General features: G+C 32.7%; 1 protein-coding gene across 1 annotated transcript; it reads left to right on the forward strand.

The window, feature by feature from the left end:
* Window positions 1–998: 998 nt before the first annotated feature.
* Window positions 999–8,873, forward strand: LOC139091543 (uncharacterized; the record flags this gene model as incomplete). The annotated part of the gene is made up of 2 exons (XM_070641678.1): window positions 999–1,078; window positions 8,813–8,873. Coding segments are annotated over 2 exons (141 nt in total), but the record flags the coding sequence as incomplete, so codon positions are not given.
* Window positions 8,874–21,682: the final 12,809 nt, after the last annotated feature.

Consider the following 21,682-nt stretch of genomic DNA (forward strand, 5'->3'; position numbering starts at 1 on the left):
TCGATGGAGTCTAAAAATAAAGCCTTTTGGAATTTTAGAGCAATTTAGCAATAGGAACTGCTTAGATTGATGGAATTGACAGAAATGGAATGTGTATAAGGAGGATATTGGCATAGAAAATTTGGTTTTTATGTGAATTTATGGAATTTTGTGTTTTTGGAGTCTTCTTGGATGATAGAAATTGAGTGCTTTTGTGTTGTAGAATTTTTATGGTAAATTTATGTCTATTTTTCTCAGAAATGAATTAAAGAGAGACGAAATAGAGAGAAAAAGAGTAGAAAATAGATAAAAAAAAAGAGTAAAAGTGAGTAAAAGAGAGAAGAAGAGAGTCTAAGAGAGCAAAAGAGAGTCGAAGAGAGTCTGAGAGAGTCGAAGAGAGTAAAAAAGAGTCGAAGAGAGAAGAAGAGAGTCGAAGAGAGTCTGAGAGAGTCGAAGACAGCAGAAGAGAGTAAAAGAGAGAAGAAGAGAGAAGAAAAAAGAAGAAGAGAGTCAAAGAGAGTCAAAGAGAGTCGAAGAGAGCTGAAAAGAGTCAAAGAGAGTCGAAGAGAGCTGAAGAGAGTCGAAGAGAGCTGTAGAGAGTCAAAGAGAGTCGAAGAGAGTCAAAGAGACAAGAAAAGATTAGAAGAGAGTAAAAGAGGTAAGAACAGAGTCGAAGAGAGTCAAAGAGAGTCGAAAAGAGCTGAAGAGAGTCAAAGAGAGTCGAAGAGAGTCGAAAAGAGCTGAAGAGAGTCAAAGAGAGTCGAAGAGAGTCGAAAAGAGCTGAAGAGAGTCAAAGAGAGTCAAAGAGAGTCGAAGAGAGTCAAAGAGAGTCGAAGAGAGTCGAAGAGAGTCAAAGAGAGTCGAAGAGAGTCGAAAAGAGCTGAAAAGAGTCAAAGAGAGTCGAAGAGAGCTGAAGAGAATCAAAGAGAGTCGAAGAGAGTCAAAGAGAGTCGAAAAGAGCTGAAGAGAGTCAAAGAGAGTCGAAGAGAGTCGAAAAGAGCTGAAGAGAGTCAAAGAGAGTCGAAGAGAGTCAAAGAGACAAGAAAAGAGAAGAAAAGAGTAAAAGAGGTAAGAAGAGAGCAGAAGAGAGTCGAAGAGAGTTGAAGAGAGTAAAAAAGAGTCGAAGAGAGTTGAAGAGAGTAAAAGAGAGTCGTTCTACCTACCCACATGCCATCCAACCCAGCAAAATATCACTTAACCTTAAATTCAGCATCTTCTGGGCTGCTCTTAAAAAATTCACAATACCATTTAAAAATTGGACTATAAAATTCCACCTCGAGCATTTTATGAAAGTCCTTACAAGGAACAAGGAACAAAAAAAAAATCATAAGCACTTTTTTCATTTTTAATAACCAATAAAAATGTGTTTTTTTCTCTTTTTTATCCATAAAAGCAACAATGGTCGATAATAATCATGAATTCCTTTTTTTTTTTTGGGTTAGAAAAAGACTCAAGCCATTATACTTTAATCGCTTGTGAAAATTCTCTTCAATATTAAATGAGTTTTTATATAGACGAGGATTGTTAAGATGCTCTTAAAATACTTGAATGCTTGTATCTTCCTTGTTTTAATGCCTTAAGGTTTAAATACTATGTATTCATTTTTTAAGTGATGGTATGGGCTGGTGTGCATACAACATAAAGTAATTTAAACGATATGAATAAATTTTATATAATCTGGTTTCAAGTGAACTTGAATTTTATATAAAATGGAACTCAACGATGCGAGGAAATGAGTTTTAATGGGAAAATGCTTGAGATCCAGCTAATTAAAGTTTGTTCAACTTGAAATTTTTAGAAAATGATTGTAAATTAAAATGAGGAAAAAGTTTGTTCTGTTTTTTTGGTTGTGAGATTGCAAATTGGTTAGAGTTGTGCAGAATTTATTGGGGAATTTGTAAGGTTGTGGTAGATATTGTAGCTTAAAACTATCAAATTAAGTAGACTAAAGTGCTTTGGCTGTGGAATGGTAGTTAATTACTGCGACACTAATACCGCAATCATGGTATTCAAGACTTCGGAGTGATAAACTGTATGCGAGACTAATTATTTCTCAGAGTGACACATGTCACATCGTCGCGTCATATCACGTCACATCATATCACATCAAGTCACGCTACGTCGCGTCACGTCATCTTGACAAATGACCGTCAAATGAGGATTTTGTTTATTGAAAAATCATGTAATTTGCATTAGCAGGCAAAGTGCATGCTTTCATGATATAAAAAGATCTTAGAGGGTTGCAGCAGAGTGTGGCCGTCTCAAATTTGAGATTTTCGACATTAGATTGTCGAAAAATTCGAACATTTCGAACTCAACTTATTTTAAAGTAAAAATTTACATTACGAAGAAAATATTGCGTAACGGTCAAGAAAAATTAGCAATAGAATGCAAGGTAGCAATAGAATTTGAACTCAAACGCCGGTATCATTGCAACGGATATTAATCACGCAACTTGGAATTGTGTGAATGGTCTCAACCAGAGTTGCAAAACAGGCAAAACCGTACAATTTCTTGATAATTTGTATGGATTTGTAAGAAAAACCACGCAAATTATCAAGAATTTGTACGGTTTTTGTCTGTTTCAGTTGTCTGATTTACAACTTTGGTCTCAACACTTAAAATCAATATTGTTTACCAGCGAATTTGTTGTTTCCAGCTCTTCCATTAGCTAGACCAGTGGTGGGCAACCTTTTGTGTACTCCAGCACCCCCCTTAGACCTATAAAAAATCCTTACGTCACACTTTAGAATATTCCTGCAACATCAGTTAACCTGCAGCACACAGGTTGCCCATTATTAGGGAGGCCATCTGCTGTACTTTTCACCCTTGCTGCTGTGTCCCGACAAACCCCAGAATATCCCAGTTTTTCAAAAAGTGTCCCGATTTTTTGCAAAAATCCTCTGGCCACCCTAACCATCCACTGAGCCACACTATCTAGACATCCACTTATCAACCACAAAAATTCATTCCGAAAAATTCCTCCACATCCTCCAAAAATGCCATTAGCTTCAATCTATTCACCAACATTTAAATTCACTCAAATCTCCACTTGACACTTATTTCAACCTAAATTTATCATTATCATTATTATCATTCAACTCAACATACCTCTGTCACTAAAAAAAAAATACCTGAAATAATCTGTTAAGCAATAAATATCACATCCTGCATCCCTCAGAAAGAATCTCATCAGCCTCAACTATTGATTTTTCATTAAATTCCAATTTTTTATAAATTATTTATAGAATTAACGTTGAATTTTTGATGCCAAAGAGTAATGTGCACGTCACGAACTTATCTCATGCTGTCTATTTTCAGCTTGTGTGTCATGGCTTGTTGGTGTCATTTAATTTTTTATGAGCATGATTCCTTGGCTGGCTTTAAAATATTGTGTGACGTGAAAAAATGCCAAATATTTGATAGTGAAGGAAATGTCTGCCTTATTATGCATGCTTGATGAGTAGTTTTTGACTAACTTTCCGAATTACATTTGGGATATCAAATTGCTGAATAACAACAGTGCATGTTGTCCTATTATGTGCACGTCAATTTACACAAACAAGCAAAAGTATCAGATTTCGACTAATTAGTACCGTGTAATTTGAATTAATGTCAAAATTACAGCAACTGTCGTCAGCTTATTAACGCTGTCATATTTAATTTCGTATAAATATTACATAGCTAATTATAGGTGAAATTTGATTGATGTTAATGAATAGTTCATGTAATGTGGTGTATTGGAATTACTTTTTTTGGAAAAATTTGAAAAGGATTTTTGATTATAATTAAATTTGAAAAATAGTTTTAAAAAATTTCATTTAAAAAAAAATATTCAAATTTATCTTTAAAAATTTAATAAATTTTTAAAAAGTTCAAAAGAAATTAAATTCAAAAATTATAAAGAATTTTTAAAAATTCTAAAAAAATCTTAAAAAAACTCTAAAAAAATTAAAAAAATTTGAAAAAGCTCGAATTAAATATAAAAAATTCAAATTAATTCAAAAAAAATTCAAAAAAATTTTAAAAAATAAGTTATTAAAAATTTATAATAATTCAAAAAAAAATTCATTTTATATCTTAAGAAGTTCAAATAAATTTTAAAAAATTTTTAAAAAGTTCAAAATAATTTTGAAAAGTTTAAAAATTTCAAAAAAATTTAGAAAGTAAAATTTTTTTAAAAAAAACCAATTAAATTTTGAAAAATTTAAAAAGTTCAGTCAAATTTTAAAAATTTTTATCAATTTTAAAATTTTTTAATCTGTTTTTATTAATTTAATTTAAAAAAAAATTAAAAAGTTCAAATTATTTTTTTAAAATTTTAATAAAAATTTAATAAATCCAAATAAATTTTAAAATGTTTTTAAAAAAATTAAATTAAGTTTGAAAAATTCGCAAAAAATTTAAAAAATTTCAAAAAGTTCTAAAAAGTTTTTTAAAAATTCAAAAAAACTTGAAAAAATTTAAAAAAATTCAAATTAACTTTTAAAAATTTCAGATAAATTTTAAAAATTTCAAATTAGGGTAAAAAATATAATTTCTTGCGAAAAATGCAGTTGAAATTTTTAAATGGCCATAACTTTTGAACGGAAGTATGAATTTTACCAAACAAGGTTTAAAAAAAATACGAATTCAGTGAATTTTCAGATTCCGTAAGAAAAATATTTTTAGGATGCTCCATTGCTTCAAAAATCGATCATTTATACTGAATATAATTTCTTGCGCAAAAAATATAATTTCTTGCGCAAAAAATATGATTTCTTGCGCAATTTTGGACAAGTAGGCGATTAATTTTGACGACACAAATTTTCAATTTTTGGATGATTTACCCTTCTTTCTGACGTTGTTTTGATTCCAAATGGTTTGAAGATGCTTCTTGATTATTTTAAAAATATTTCAGAGGTTGAAAACGCGAAAAAATTACCAAAACAAAATTTTCAAATTTTCGTGTGCAATTTTGGACAAGTAGGCTAACACAAAAAAAAATTTTGTTGTGATAATTTTTTCGCATTTTCAACCTCAGAAATATTTTAAAATGATCAAGAAGCATCCTTTAACTGTTTGGAAGGAAGACAGCGTCGTAAAAGAGGGTAAATAATCAGAAAATTGATGTTTTGTTCCGTCAAAATTAATCGCCTACTTGTCCAAAATTGCGCAAGAAATTATATTTTTTTGCGCAAGAAATTATATTCAGTATAAATGATCAATTTTTGAAGCAATGGAGCATCCTAAAAATATTTTACTCACGGAATCTGAAAATTCACGAAATTCGTATTTTTTTAACCGATTTTGGTGTCAGCAGAGTTTAAAGTTTAGAAGATATAAGGATTTAAAAATTTCATGTCAGAAAAAAAAAAATTTTTTGGTGAATTTGTTCGCGCAAGAAATTATATAACGCAAGAAATTATATTTTTTACCCTAATATTAAAAATTTAAAAAAAAAATTCAATTAAATTTAAAAAAAATTCAATGTTTTATTTTTTCAAAATTCTATTTTAATTTTAACCTCAAAAATTTTAAACTTTTTCAAAAAAAATAAGAAAATTTCAGAACAAAATTTACTTCCCCGTCAACAACAAAACAAAAACATTTTTCATTAAAATAACTCAATTTTCTCCTTAAATTTCCCCGCATCTTTATCCCCAACCTATGCTTCCTATGCTTCATACACTCCCAACATCTGCCGTGACATCAACAAAAAAAAAAAGTAAATTATTTAAAATAATAATTTAAATAATATTAAAAGCCTTACACGAGCTGTTTATAAAACAAACAATAAACACTTGATGATAATAAGCATGTCACAAAATTTATCTATCGAGTCAAACGCTCCATGTTTGTGTATTGTGCAATGAAACTTTATAGACTTTATTCATTTTGTCTGTTATCTTTAGATATGCAAACCAGAGCTGCAAAACAGGCACCTGTGACAGGCAAAAACCGCCCAAATTCTTGATAATTTGTATGGTTTTGTAAAAAAAATCTTGATAATTTGTATGGTTTTGTAAGAAAAAACCACACAAATTAAATGGAATTTGAACGGTTTTTGCATGTCACAGGTGACTGTTGTGCAACTCTGATGCAAACTGTACACATACAGGAATGAGACAGAAAAATAAACAAAAAATTTTTTAGTCACCAAACTCTATATCCACTCATGTGTGATTTGATTACACATCAATTAAATAATCCAAGGATATGTTTAACACACAATATAAATACATGTCGGACTAATAACACAATAACATGCATGTCCACTGTAATACACAATAATCGTAACATGAAATGTCACACATGCAAGGTGTTATTATGAGTTAGATTGGTTACGAAAAAGGAAAGCATAAAAAATATATTTTATATGAAAAGCATTTTCGTATTAATTAAAAGCTATACAAAATTATATTATATGTGTGCGTATGCTCAACAACCTTTTTTTTGTGCTATCAAATGAACAGTTTCCTTTGCTTGAGTGGTGAAAAAATAAATTCGGAAGGGTCGATGACTTCTCGAAAAAAAAAAACTTTTCCTTGTATAATTTTATTTAGTTGACAGGAAGTTGATGAATTAGTATTAACAAAATATATTCGATAACTGGAATTTGGGGGAGTTGTTTGCTTATTATGAGTAATGTTATGAGACATTTGTAAGAATCCTTGTTATATTGACGGCACTCTAAATAATGATTGAGTGATCGGTCTTTGGTGGGAATCGAACCAACTGACTTACAAAGGAATAATTCTTATATCTAATCTGTTACATAACCAATCCACAACAGAGGCCTTAGTCTCCCATCTGGCAGATTTGTCTGTATATTGCTCGGATACACCAGATTCCTCTCTGCTCAGGCACCACATTACATAACACAAAAATAATAATTTTTGAACCCCCTTCCTCTCTCCCTCTGACTAAGTCCATTCAGAATTTAATTATTATAATGAAGCATAACTAGGGTTTGTCAAAATTAGATGCAAGTAGATGCATAAATGCAGAAAACTGCAGTCCTGCGCATCTGGGCGAACCCTAAACATAACAAAACGCAGACAAGATGTTGTCTCCTTCCAATGCATATGATTTGAAAAAAGGACTAGTAAAAATGTTTCTCCAGCCGAGTCTCAAACCTATGATCGCTAGGTCTGTATTGCAATAATTATGTACCGAAGTACTAAACCATTCCGCCACCGAGTTACAACGACTCAACTTACATTTACGGAATTTAAACATTTTGCCTTCTCGAAGGTAATGTTGCAGTGTTCAAGCGACTATGTTGTGTCGCTCAGGCTATGTGGTAGTGACGTGACTAACAAGTTTTATGGATTCAGCTTTTAAAAATTCCATTTTTATCCAAACTTTATTTGTTAATGAACTTTCCAAGATTTCCCAGAATTTCATTCATTCCTACCTGAACTCCAGCAGAATCAATAGCCTGAAAGTCTTCAACATTAAAAATTCAAAAAAAGAAGAAAATTAGCCTTAGCAATAAAAAAAAATAAATACAAATAAAAGTGAAAAAATAAAATTAATTTCTCAAATTTTCAAAAGTCTTTAAGCTTCTTAAAAATCGAAAGCGTCTTTTGACATTAATTTATTTAAAAGCGATTTCTGTCGCTCGTGATGCCCCAAGAAATTGTCATGCTATTTACCGAGGGGAAATCTATCAAAAAATATGAGAAGAAAATTTATTTTATGAAAAATACTTTCATTCAAAAATAAATAAAAAGACGTGAACTTTATGTCCAATTTTGGTATATGTCTCTCGTCATTCATTCTTCCGCATTGACTAAGGGAGGATGAAATGGGAATGAAAAATTGCTTCGTGGATTTTTTTGACGCCATTCATAAGCTTTTTAAGAAATTTGAATTTTGTTGGTGGTTTTTCATTTCACTATTGACTTTAGGTATATTCAGGATGACTTTTTGGAGACTTATGGGAATCGTACTCAAATCTATTGCAACATTTAGTAATTTATAGGAGATTTTGGACATTTGAGCATGATAATACTAAACTTAATATGCTAATTTGACATTTAAATCAATTTTATACTGAGTCCAACATCCAAGCTTACTTCTTGGCGGTATCCGGGGATCGAAGCTGTACAAATCTACTCCTTCAGTAGTTACTTACTTAATTCGCTGATCGAACATATCAGTTGTGTTCTATGATCTCCCACAGGAGTCGCCTGAAGCTGGTTCTATCACTGGCTTCCACTTGCTTTGAAGACTTTAATTAATCCTACAGTAGTAAGACTCATAATTCTGAGTAATTAGGTCAAGACACTTACTATCCCGCCAAATCCTATCCGAAATCATGCGTGCCTAGTGTAATCCCGCCCTACGCTAAAATCACTCCGACCTGGAGCAACAGTTTTCTCATTATTTATGTTGTGTGCCTTCCGGGAGTCTCTCAACAAATCCATGTACAGATGCTGTCGCTAGAGAAAGCATTTCATTTGGTATCGGTAATTGGCAGACGGAAACCAGCTTTAAGAGACATCATAGGGAGGTCTTGGATCACAATTGATATTTACAGCCATCGAATTAAGTAAGTAACTGGATTTTCGGTGGTTCTTAAGTAATCCACATTTGCCTCTGTACTCAACTGTACCGCATTACTCAACCCTAACACTCACACCACCAACCCTTTAACCAATCCATGATGAATGCGCTCTCAAACTCACCAAAAAAAGATTAAATAATCTAACAACAATTCCCTCAACAAATGTCAAGTACATTGACTAAAGTATATTTATTTATACATTCATGCCATTTGACAAGCGACGTCAAGGAGCGGGTAAAAAGGGAAAAAGCTTGAAAATGAAGTGTTTCATCAAATTAGAATTTACGAGACCCTGAAAAAAAAAGAAGTAAAATTTATTGTAAGAAGGGAAGGAAAATAAAAATTGTCGGTAAGGTGCTTTGCCGTACTCATATATTACCATAAAAGAAGCACGTCATTTGTCTAACACGCAATGAATTTTTCATTTTTTTTGCACTTTCCCTTCCATTTTTCCTGTATACGCATTTGTGAATTAAAGTTTGTTTCCTTCTGTGGTTAAATATGTATTAACATAAAATTGAGTGCTTATACATAGACTTTATGGATATGTGTATACATTTGGTTGGTGTTTACACATGTCATGGTTTTAAATGAGCTGTTCTAAAAATTGAGTTTTTTTTCTCTTGCCTACACAATTAATTGTTATGTCTGCAAGTTGTTATGTTTGTGAATGAAAAAAAGTACTTTTTTATTATTATGTAAATATTGTGGAAAAAGGCATTAAAAGAATTGAGGATATGCAAATATTACTTGATTAAATGGAAATTTTACTTAAGTTGGTTTTGGAAATGGAAGTGGAGAATTGATCCAAAATAATTCATGTCAGAATCTTTATTCAATCTCTGCATACACAAAAGAGCTGGAAAACAGTCAATTAATCATTGAGATCCAGAGCTGCGCTAGAGCATTTTTCGACTATTGATTCATGGATCAGAACTACTCTTTGATGACGCTATTGTCAGCTTATTGTCTCTAGCCTGCAAAGAGAGGCTTTGAACCGCGATTAAACTGCATGTGATTCCAAAAAGGACAAGTGCGAAATTTTCACCTGATGAGTTTCGAATCCATGACTTCTTGGTCGGTATCACAATAATTAGGTACAGAAGTACAAAACCATTCCACTACCGAGCCACCTCGACTCACTTTTTCTTTTAAACTGAAGGAAATTAAAGAAAATTTGGCAACTAAATCACCAACTCAGAAGGCATACGAATGAGCCGTCATTAACTCTAACCTGATGCTGGATTTTATGAATTCTGGCCTGATGATAGTGACTGGTACTCCTACCTGGTAGAGACTCGTTGGTCTACAAATTCAATTCTTTCAGTTGAAAAATTCCATTATAATTGTTTGTATTTTGTCCACAAGGGAAAAGACGTCCTGGAGCTCCAAAAACAACAGGTCGGTTCTATAAAAATGTCAGTTAGATTCAAAAACAGATAATTTGTGATACAAGCTTTGTGATATGGCCAGCAATAGAGTCAGATGGAAGGATTTTTGAAGAAGCCTAGACTCTACATCGGACCATGGTTCCAGTAAGTTTGCAAGTATTTCATTTAACAATTTATCTGAATTCAAGTTGTCCATTGTGGGTAGACATCAATTTACCGTTAAAAAATGCAAAAGTTTACTTTCCACCTACAGCAATATCAAGCACTTAATGAATCTTTTCACAGCCCAAATGAGATTTTATTGAATTTTTTCTTTTAGAAAAGTTATTTCGGTACCTAACAAAAATTATTTCTTTATATTAAATTCTTGCTTGGTCATGTTGGATAATATTAAGGATATTTATAACACAATAGCCTAATATTAAACGTAAGCTCATACTTTCTATTGTGCAGCAATTCTTTTCAAAGAAATATATATTTTTTCTAGAACTTTGTTTGTTGTGTATTGTGAAGGAAAAAATGATAAATTTAGAATATCATCTGCAAAGGCTTTATTTGAGAAATAAAATCTGGGATTTATATGTATTTGAGCTAAATCTGAGAAAATTTTTATGGCACAGATACAAATTGGATTTTTATTTTTTTTTTAAATTTCTAAGAAAATGAATTTTTAAGTTCCGGGAAAAAATTAATGATAATAAAAATAAGATTTTGAAGAAAAAATGACAAAAGTTGGCAGGAATTTGGAATTAAATTTTCAAAATCCCGCTACTGTTGTGCAGTTAAGAGCGAATTTTAGGCTGTTTTGCTCACAAATTGTTACAAAATTTGAATCAGGTCGATGAAAGGTCTCAACCTGGTTCAAATGGTAAGTGGGATGGAAACACAAACTTGTTTGATCATCCTTGATTAGAATCCACAAGGATAAAAGCGTCCTAGTGCCCCAAGGCACCTAGAAGCGTCGCTAAGCAATTAATGCTGACAAGTTATCTCGAGAAAGTTCAAAATTGAATCTAATCAGCTTCAAAAAGCAATTCTAGAGCTCAGATTTGACTCTGGTCATCAAAATGAGTTTCAACCTCTCCTCTGGTTTCATTTAACAATGAAGCTATGCCGCAACAGTGAAAGTCAACTGAAACATATACTTAATTCCAATCACTATTTTCAAACCTAAAAATCATCATCCACAACTGCTTTCATCACCTTTCCTATTTTCTGCATCAAAAATTAAAGCAATTCGGTCATCGAACAGAAAATTAATTTTCATCCCCTCCATAAAGATTTCCTCTTTATATATTTTTAATACAATTCTCTCCCTTTTTGCATGCATCACTATCAGATTTATTTAATTTAAACAGCAAAAGCAGATGAAGGATAAGAAGGAAGGAATCTTAAAAAATGTCTATAATCATGAAGCACAAAATGAAAAGACATAAGAGAAGCAGGAATAGAAAAAATCGATGAAAAACATTAAATGCCATTAAACTTTCAATCGAATCATTTGCGGATGAGGAAAAAAAAGAGAGAAATAATCTCCTTTTTAAATCACGTCAGGAGCTCGACGAAGCATTAAGTGTAAAAAATCTTCTTAATTTCACCGGAATGAAGACAAGAAGAAATTTACGAAAAAAAAGAACAAAATAAGAAGTAAATTGTTATGTAGGAGCAGCAATGGATTCAAATGCGAGAAAAAAAGATTTTTCAAGTTCATGCTCTGTAGATACGGCTCTTGAGACTCGAGGAATGGAGTTGAGAAGAAAAATTATTTTTGGAGATTTTTTTCTAGGCTTTTTTAGACTTTTTGAGATTTTTTGGATATTCAAAGAAAGTCTGAGGTAAAAAATTGAAGAAAAAGTTTTTGTTTTGAATTCCCAGAGAGGAAATGGAGTTCATTAAACTCTGCTGTTTGGGTTTTTATTGAATTTTTCAGACATTTGAGATTCAAATTGTAATTTTTGCAGTTTTAATTCAGCAAGTTAAGTGCCTTAATGGTCAAGTAGGTAAGGTGGTTGACTCAAATTTGATATTATAACCCGAAAGTCGAGAGTTCAAATCCAGACATATTCAAAATTTGTCCTTTTTCGGAAAGTTTAGATACTTCGACTGCTTAATGTCCGATAAAGTCATGATAGGACTTCTGGACAACGTTAGAATAAGGAGAACGGCTGCTAAATGTACAAGATCGTTGAATTAAGAAGTGGGTCAGGAATTTTGAAGTGTAGCTAGAGAAATAGAGGAACCAGAGCAGCAAGATTGCTTTTCAATTGTAATATTGTCAAAAGGCTCATGGGATTGCTGGATGAACAACGATGCAAAAGTGCTGAGAATTAGAAATCAACAGAAATTATCTAAAGACAGATCCAGCTTTCGACGAATTTTAAATGCAGCAATTGACCCCTGTGCGCCTTCGCCAAAGAAGTAAAGTAAGTAAGTATTGTCAAAAGGACCTGAAAGTATACCGTCACATGCCCACAGTGTCACGACACACATGTTGCCCACCACTTTTCTAACCCAATAAGAAACTCCCCCTTTTTTAGATGCTTTAATGACCACATCCTGAAATAGAATTCCAATTACTCAAAAATAACATTTCAACACCATTTACCGATAATTAAAAGAAAACGAGAAAATCTTTCTTCTTTATTTCCAGAAAATTGATTCTGAACATTTTGAAGGGTGATAATTTTTGGGAATTTCATCATGAATGAAAGCACTTGACAGTAATTAAAACAGTTGCTGAGAGCAAATTCCATAGCTATCAACACAAGCCATATCGATTGTTATTAATTAAATTTTCTAAGCCTTAATAGAAACTTTTTTTTTGGCACAACAATGAAGGTAGGCAGAAGTGAAAGAATTTTTTTAATAACTTTTTTTTTCGAGGGTTGAAAAATGAAAATCACAAAAGAATTTGAAGTGAGTTGAGATTCGGGGCGGACCATTAATAACATTTTTGCATCGATGAATTTTCTGTACTTTGTTCATTAATTAATTATTGTGTCGAAATTTTTTTTTTTTAATTAATTTGAAACGATCCGGGAAAATGATGGTAATGAGACTTTGTGAATGAAGTTTAATGAATAAAAATTGGTTTTAGTTAGTCTCTTTGGAGTGGACTCAAAAATTTGTTTAATTTTTGGAACAAAAGAAATGTGTGGGAAAAAGTTTGATGTGCATGCTGATATTTTAAATGTTAAGCTTACAGTGCTGCGATGTATGCAACCGTTGCGTGGACAAAAATGTTTATCACGAGCGACAGTTGATTGTGAAACAATTTTATGTAGCGCTCAATAATCAATAATAAAAAATTACTTAATGTAGCATGCAACTGTTGAGTGGAGAACAACTTTATAATACGCAACTGTTGACTGTGAATCGACTTCACGCTTAATCGATCCACACGTCATAATTTCGTGTGGCACTCAACAATCAACAATGTAATAAGTGTGTGTGTCAAACAATTGTTGTGCATTGACTAACTTCATGTGGTGTTCAATAGTTGCTTATAGAAAATTATGACATACAACTATTTACCTAGCTATTAAGTGCAGTGCAACTGTTGTACTTAGAATACTTTTATGTGTTGCGCAACTGTTGTGTTGAGAAAAATTAATATGGTGCCCAACTTTTGCACGTAGAATAATATTTTAAGGTGCACAACTGTTGTATACAGAATAGTTGATGAGACGCTTAACTGTTGGTCGTGAAATAATATTTTATGGCACACAACAATTGAACATTTTATAATTTTAAGGTGCGTAGAACTGTTGTACATACAAAATTTTATATGATGCGCAAATTATGTGTTAAGAAGCGTTTTAAGTGACATCGTGACATCTAACTGTTGTATTGAGAATACTTTTATGTGACACGCAACCGAATTGTTGAGCAGTTGTGTTATGCTCGTTGAACAGTTGTACATTGCTTGTTGAGCAATTAGAACCATGCTTATTGAGCATTTAGATGTGGTAAACTTTTGAATACCCAATTTGATCATTCCTCATTTGATGTCACAAATCACTCAAAACTTGCTTTCATATTGCATGAAATTTCAAATTGAAATAATTTTTAAAAGCAAAAAAAAAAGTTTTTTTTAAAAATTTGTACAGAAACTCTTGTTACTGTCAGAAGCAGGAAATTATGCAGAAATTCTCGATCTCTTAAACATTTGAAAAATGCTTTCGAAATCAAACAAAAAAAAATGTTCTTTCATAAACTTTTATTTACATTGAATTAAAAACACACGAAAAGTCTCGCATAAAATTCAATTTTAAGTTTTGCGGAACTTTTTTTATTTTGTGAACTTTTAATGATATTGAATAACGGGAGAACTGAGCAGCAATATTTTATGTGAAAAAGTTTTTTTTTTGCAATTTTTTCCGTAAAATAAATTAACAAATTTACAGACATACACACACGTGTGGCAAGTACATGAAATTTATGTTTTGAATTATTCAATACAGTAAACTCAGTAATTGCTTGTTAAGTGCTTATTATTATCATGTAATGAGAAGATTAAAATACACAGGATGTGAAAATTTATTATTCAATGCATAGCATTTGAGCGGAAATAATTTGCTGATGCATGATGTTTGTAAATATTTAATTAAATTAGATATTGTGGGTTTCTAGGAGACGAACAGAGACGAGATACGAGAAATTGCTGTGAAATAATTTAATTAGATAACTTTTGAGATTATCATGGTTTTTTGGATTTTGCTGTCAATATGACTTACTCTTGATGTGTCTCATTGTCAATATGTGTGACTGTCGCAATGCTCCACTGTTGATCTGTGTGATTGTCGATCTGTGTGTGACTGTTGATCTGTGTGACTGTCGATCTGTGTGACTGTCGATCTGATTCTCTGTTGATCTGTGTGACTGTCAATATGACTGTGTCACTGTCGATCTGTGTCTCTAACAATCTATGTCGCTGTTGATGTGTGACTGTCTCTTTGTCTGACTTTCGCTCTTCTTGATTATCGCTCTTTATGACAGTTGATCTGTATGACTGTCGATTTGTGTGACTGTCAATCTGTGTGACTGTCGCTCTGTGTTGCTGTCACTTTTTGTGCTTGTAAATCTATGTGATTTTCAATTTGTGAACACTGTCACACATCTGTGTGTCTGCTAACATCGTGACTGTTGATCTGTCTGGCTTAGAGTCTGTTAAGAATCTTATCTGATACACAAACTATTGCATACCCTACAATACACCCTCCTGGCTAACAAATTCCCTCTTAAATCACTTCCCAAAAATTAAATCTTCAACCAAAAGCATTCAATTAATGAATAAATCATCTGCAATCAATTTTTAATGAAGGCACAAAATTAATTTATAACAAAATGTTTCCAATTCCAAAAAGCAGAAACTTGGCAGAAATATTTAACAATAATTAAAAAAAAAATGAAAATAATTTTCATAATTGCCTCTCTTTACTTAGAGATTCATCAAAACTCATTAATTCAAGATCACGGATTCGCTGCTTATTTTTAGGGTCATTAATGAAGAATTATTCAAATGTAAATCAATCAAAAAGAGAAAAAAATTTTTATCGTTAAGGAGCAAAAATTTTGCGTGCTTTCAATTACGCATTTTATATCCTTTTGATGTGAAGATTCAAAATGAATTTTTTTCATCCTTTTTGATGTATTCATGATTTTTTTAGGTGGAAAATATCAATTTGAGATTTTTTTGGGAAAGGGGTTGGGGAGCTTTGATTATTGCACATTGAATTGGTATTCTAAGGAGGATTAATGGAATTTTAGATGATAAATTCTAGAATTTTGAACTGAGCTGCAAATGTTAGAGCAGTGGGCCTTTTTGTGTCAAGGCACACCATGGTGGTAAGCAGATAGCCCGCAAACCGAGCGATTCTGGCTACCCAAAAATTTGGCTGCTCAGGGGCTGATCATAGCCGTATTAGAGTAATGGCGCACTGTTTAGTTTGAATGGATTCTTCCTGGTGCAGATTGTGCATCAGATAGGACCTTAAAGGAGCTCTTGCATCCTCTTCTTCACTCTATTGGTCTCTGTTGCATATCATTCAAATTTCGATGTTAAGTTGGAACGATTTTGGACATTTTTAGATGGTACTATGTTATTTCTCTTAATTTTTACTATGGTTTGTCCAAAACAGCACAAAAAACCTAGACTGCAGTAATAGACGAACTATAGAGTCACTTACTGTTCACTTATTACGTAACGCTCTTAGGAACAGATGGGGAGGTATGGTTAAAGATTTATTCATGTCAAACATCGATTTCTAGCTTTACGTAATAAATGTCCGGCCCCCATAAGGTCCCTAACCCTATTTTCTACTCGTCATTTCATGCTAATCAGCAAGAATCATGGCTTAATTACCTTAATTAATTAAATCTGTCTCTGTCATAATCTGATTTTTCATACCAAAAGCTCGTTCACAGAATACCAAGTAAATCCGCTTTGAGATAATTCACTGAATTTTGAGCAGTAAATTCCTAAAAAGCCAGCGGAATACTTCATTATCCTGTGTAATTCCAAGAACTTCTTTTAATAATCTTCATTCAATTATGTCTAACATTTCAAATAATCATCAAATTTCTCATAACGAAAAAACCCCAAAATTTATTGATTTTGTTATTTCAACCTCGACGAAGCAACAACCTGATTTTCTCAGAAAAATTTTCAAAACCCACCAAAAGTTCTCAATTACAAAATAATTCCAACAACAATAAAATGTCGATTCCGCCACCCAAAAAAGCATTTTATTTACCTCCCAAAAATAATTTACATTTAATGAAAATTGAACAATTTTTTTGCAAATAAACAAAATTGAGTAATAAAATTTTTTTGGGGAAAGCATAAAATGCGTCCCGAGCTGCACAAATGAAGATAGCTTTGTCACGGAGCTTTTAGTGCTTCGCTAAACCACTTACTGGGGCCAAATGGAAGCCCTGTTCGTTTGGCAGCGATATTGATGTCATTTAATGTCATCTGATGGAAGCCGGCTGCGTTTGGCAACCAAATGGACGTCATAAGGCCTCCAGACGGAAGCCATAAGCGTTTGATAGTCATATGGACGCCATTCGACCTCCAGATGGAAGCTACCAGTGTTTAGCAGCCTTATGGACGTCATTTGGCGTCCAGATAGAAGCCGACTGCGTTTGGCAGCTGAAAAGTGTTTTAGAAATGAGAATGAATGAATTGTAAAATGGACTGTATTTTTATTTTAAATATATTGAGATAATGTGATGTTATTAGTTTAAGATTTGAGATTGAAGTGAAAATCTTTGATAAATCAAAGGTTTCTTAGATGACATTTTATGAAGATAAAAAATGTTGAATTTCATTCAACACTCTGCCAGCTTAACTAGAATTGACAAAAATGTTGAAATGTCTGCCAACACACTGCCACCTCAACTTGATGAAATAAAGTATTAGTATATGAATCAATAGAATTCTGGAACGATGTTGATGCTATCAAAATAATTCTGTTTTGATGTATATCTTGAAAGTTGATAATAGAATGATTCTGTTCTATTGTTTGAACTTTATTGATGTAACAGATTTCTTGTGATTCATTAGTTCTAGCAAAATGATTCTGTTTTACTAAGAACTGAACTTGTGTATAAATAGAATAATTCTGTTCTATCAATACTAGATGAAGATGATAAACTGTTATGCGATGTGTATGATATCAGAATGATTCTGTTCTGATGATCTTGCATGATACTAAAATACTAAAAGAATGATTCTGTTCTTTTATATCTTGAATGTTGTTAATTCAGGTTAATACTTCAATGAAAACGATAACAAAATTGTTCTGTCTTGTTAGTTTTGCTTACAAGTTCTTCCTTACCAATACTTGATATAACTTCAAAATGAGATGAGAATTTGAAATTCATTGATAAATGTTTGATGCTTCTAATCATACTCTCAATGCTTCTCATAGAGAGCTCTGCCTTCTCGTCAAGTTGTTTTGATTTAGTTGATTGTGCTAATTTACATGTATGCTTGTATGATGTTTTCCTAGACACATTTTGCACCTTGAAGTACTTTTGCAGTTTTCTTTGTTGTGTCCTGATCTCAAACAATTGTGACACAATTTGTACTTCTTCACTATTTTGAGTTTTTCTTCTGTATTTTCTTTTTTAAACAATTCGCATTAATAAATTCTATGGTTATTAGAGCACAGAATACAATGTTCAATTTTAACATCATTGTTTGCCAACAATGTTGTACTACTTGATTGTGGATCTAAACTTTCACTCGATGATGAATTCATTGTGTAAAATGAATTTCCTTCACGACAACTATATGTCAACGATTTTATTCGTTGATCCATAAATTTGCAGAATAATTCCCAAGTAGGTTTTTCATTACTGCTGTCAATATGAATATCCCACTCTCTCATCAGTTTCTTGTCAAAACGGCTTCTGATGAACTGTTCAAAAATCATGTCTAATAATTCTTCAGTTGAAACTTTCATCAAATTGAAAGCTGCTCGATGACTTATGTAAAATGTTCTGTACTAAAATGTTCTTTTGATTTCAATGTCTTGCGATGATTTTCAAGCTTCAAAGATATACCCAATGTATCACTTCTGCTTGATAATTAGCTTAATTCAAATGCTAATTTCAGCTTCAACAAATGCTGACAAATTCTTCAATGTTCAGCTCTCCAATAGGCTGTCCAATTTCAGCTTTTTCAAATGTTGATCGATTCCAAACTATTGTGATGTCTCAAACTTGACTTCACAATCTTCCCACTTTCTCAAATTTTTCTTCAATCTTTCAATTGTGTATTTGCACAATTACAAATTACTGCTTCAAATCTCAAGGTTTCGAAGGACCAAAATGAAAAGTGTTTTAGAAATGAGAATGAATGAATTGTAAAATGGACTGTATTTTTATTTTAAATATATTGAGATAATGTGATGTTATTAGTTTAAGATTTGAGATTGAAGTGAAAATCTTTGATAAATCAAAGGTTTCTTAGATGACATTTTATGAAGATAAAAAATGTTGAATTTCATTCAACAGCAGCCTTATGGACGCCATTTGGCCTCCAGAAAGAAGCCGACTGCGTTTGGCAGCCTTATGGACGCCATTTGGCCTCCAGAAAGAAGCCGACTGCATTTGGCAGCCTTATGGATGCCATTTGGCCTCCAGAAAGAAGCCGACAGCATTTGGCAGCCATATGGACACTATTTGGCCTCCAAACGGAAGCCACCAGCATTTGGCAGCCATATGAACTCCATTACACACCCTTCTTCATTTTGTGTCACTCGGTATTTTCATTTACATAACAAAAAAAAAGTAAACCCGACGCGTTCACGAGTGAAAAAGAAGTTTTATTTTGCCGTAAATTATGAATTACAATTAAGGAAAAAAAAAATATTTCGCAATTTTTTACATTTTATATTCATTTCATGTAAATTATTTTCGGTGCTAGATTGTGGTCGTGAATTTGTAATTAATTATGTTCATTTAATGTCTTCGGTGGTTGTGGATGGTTTTAGTTGTTTATTTCTTATTTTTTTTACGTTTTGTAGGTATGGGGTGTTTAATGGGAGTGGTAATGGTAGGCTTCATGCTCAAAATGACTTGCTTCGTTGGTACAGCATCGCCTAAGCGGCTTGGAATAGCCAGGAATGCACCACGATGAGCTACATGCAGGTACTTGGGTAGGACAGGCTGAAGGGTGTTAAAGACCTGTATTTTGCGTCACTACTCTTTGCAAATCCCGAGAGAATGTCCGATAATTTCCTGGAATTGAAATTGAACACTCTAACAACCCGGGCTCGAACCCAAGGGAAGTCTAGTCGGATTTAGGTGCTTTTTTGCTGTTCCTTGTCATGCTAACTTGGTTTGTGTATTCGCGGCACACAAATTGTGGCTTGTTACATTGCAGCTGTCTCCAGACATTCTCTAAACTCGGCAATATGCCCCGTGCGCACCAGCCAAAGAAAAAAGAAGCCCCGTTCGCGCCAGTGAAGGAAGTAATAAGTAATTATTTCTTATTTTCTTACACGTGGACCTGCTCAGATTTGATTTTTGGATGAACCAAAATAAGATTGAATTTGAAAAGTGAAACGGATCATTTTCATGAAATTTTAATGTTATTTAATTTAAAATTTGATCTTTTTTTTTTGTTACCTTCTCGGTAATCTGTAGGTTGTTATGTATAAGGTTTCGCTGTCATATAATGGAATTTGAGAGTTTATAAAAAAAGGTTTTTCTATGAAAATTATTTTTTTTATTTATTTTTAAAAAAAGCCATAACACGTGGATGTGCTGCTGGATTGTTATGATAACAAAAGTAATGTTGTAGCAACAATTTGGAATATTCTTTTTTGGGGGATTTCAATTTTGGTTTCAAAGGAAATTTACTGAATATTTTTAAAATGACATAAAGTTGGATTCTAGATTGATCCTTGTGCTTATCGAGCTTAGGCCTGTTTAAACTTTGAAGATCATATTTAGATCACACATTTTAACTTACTTACTAACTAAGCTGGCCGTACAAATCAATTTTGATCTATGGTCTTACCCAGTTGGAGTCTAAAGCTGGCACTATCAGTGGATACCGCTTGCCAATAAGACATTTAATGGAGCTAGTCTTTTGGTATAAGGACATCAAGTAAGGGAACGTTTAAAAACCATGCAATTCTTAAACGTGGCGTTTTTAGAGCCGCCCATTGCCCTCTTCCTCCGTCAAAGTCAGGGGAGTAGCCTAATGATGTGTAAATTGTGTACCGCGTCATGTTTTTATATTTGACTTGATCCGTGGCTCAAAAAGGTTTGAAGTTTAACCTCAAACCACCACCTCTCTCCCTGCCCTTCGATATGGCTCTGTAAACACGTTCTACGTTCTTAAATTGTACTAAGTACTGTAAAAATCAGTCTTAATTCACTATTTTAAGCTGTAATCATGCAAAATTCACAGAATGTCATCAATAAAACAGTATTGAAGCCATGAAGGTGAAACTAGGTGACAGAGCCAGCAACAGAGTCAAATGGAAAGCCTTCTGTTGTAACCTTAGCTCTACTATAAGAACATGGTTACAGTAAATAAGTTAGTAAGCCATATGGGTCCCAAAAGAGTCACTTTTCGATTTTTTATTGCTTTATTTCGAATTTTTTAGCTTTAGAGTTAAGTTTGGTAGCTTGATAGGCTTACAGCCTATGAATCCATTGTCCCGTTCGTCTCCGCTCCTTTATAAGGCTTGAATTAACGTTCTGTCATCACAAGAAAGTGGGGTTGGTACATGATGCTGTTAAGATATGTTTAGCCCAAGGCTACATATGATACCCATTTGTTACACACGTGTTACAGTTTCACACATCATCATAATACGCAATATCATCCAAAACAATAGAAATTGCTAAACTTTTGCCTAAAATCTCATTAATGCAACATTTATGATAAACATCAAGTCCCTATGGAAAAATTCAATGTAAACAACCGATCAATTATGATCACTTCTTCTTACTTCACACTTTTGCAAATTCCATGTAAATGTTAAGTCAACAACACAAAAGCTACAACCGTAATTATCGACAAAAAAAGAGAGAGCACAAAACCCCAATTTTTCTCTCACATAACTTCAACTATTGTGCTGTACATTCATGAGGAAATTAGTGCTGTATTGTTTGTAGAATTTCGAGCCCAAAAAAAAAATCATTTTTGTATTGTTGAGCAATGAACAAGAAGCAAAAAAAAGGAATTTCTAACGCCTTTTCAGTCTTTCCATTTCTGTTCCTCAAAACAAGC

Source organism: Chironomus tepperi, unplaced genomic scaffold, assembly GCF_022539635.2.
Source record: "Chironomus tepperi strain 1889 unplaced genomic scaffold, CSIRO-AGI_Ctep_v1 contig_247, whole genome shotgun sequence".
Classification (NCBI taxonomy): Eukaryota; Metazoa; Arthropoda; class Insecta; order Diptera; family Chironomidae; genus Chironomus; species Chironomus tepperi.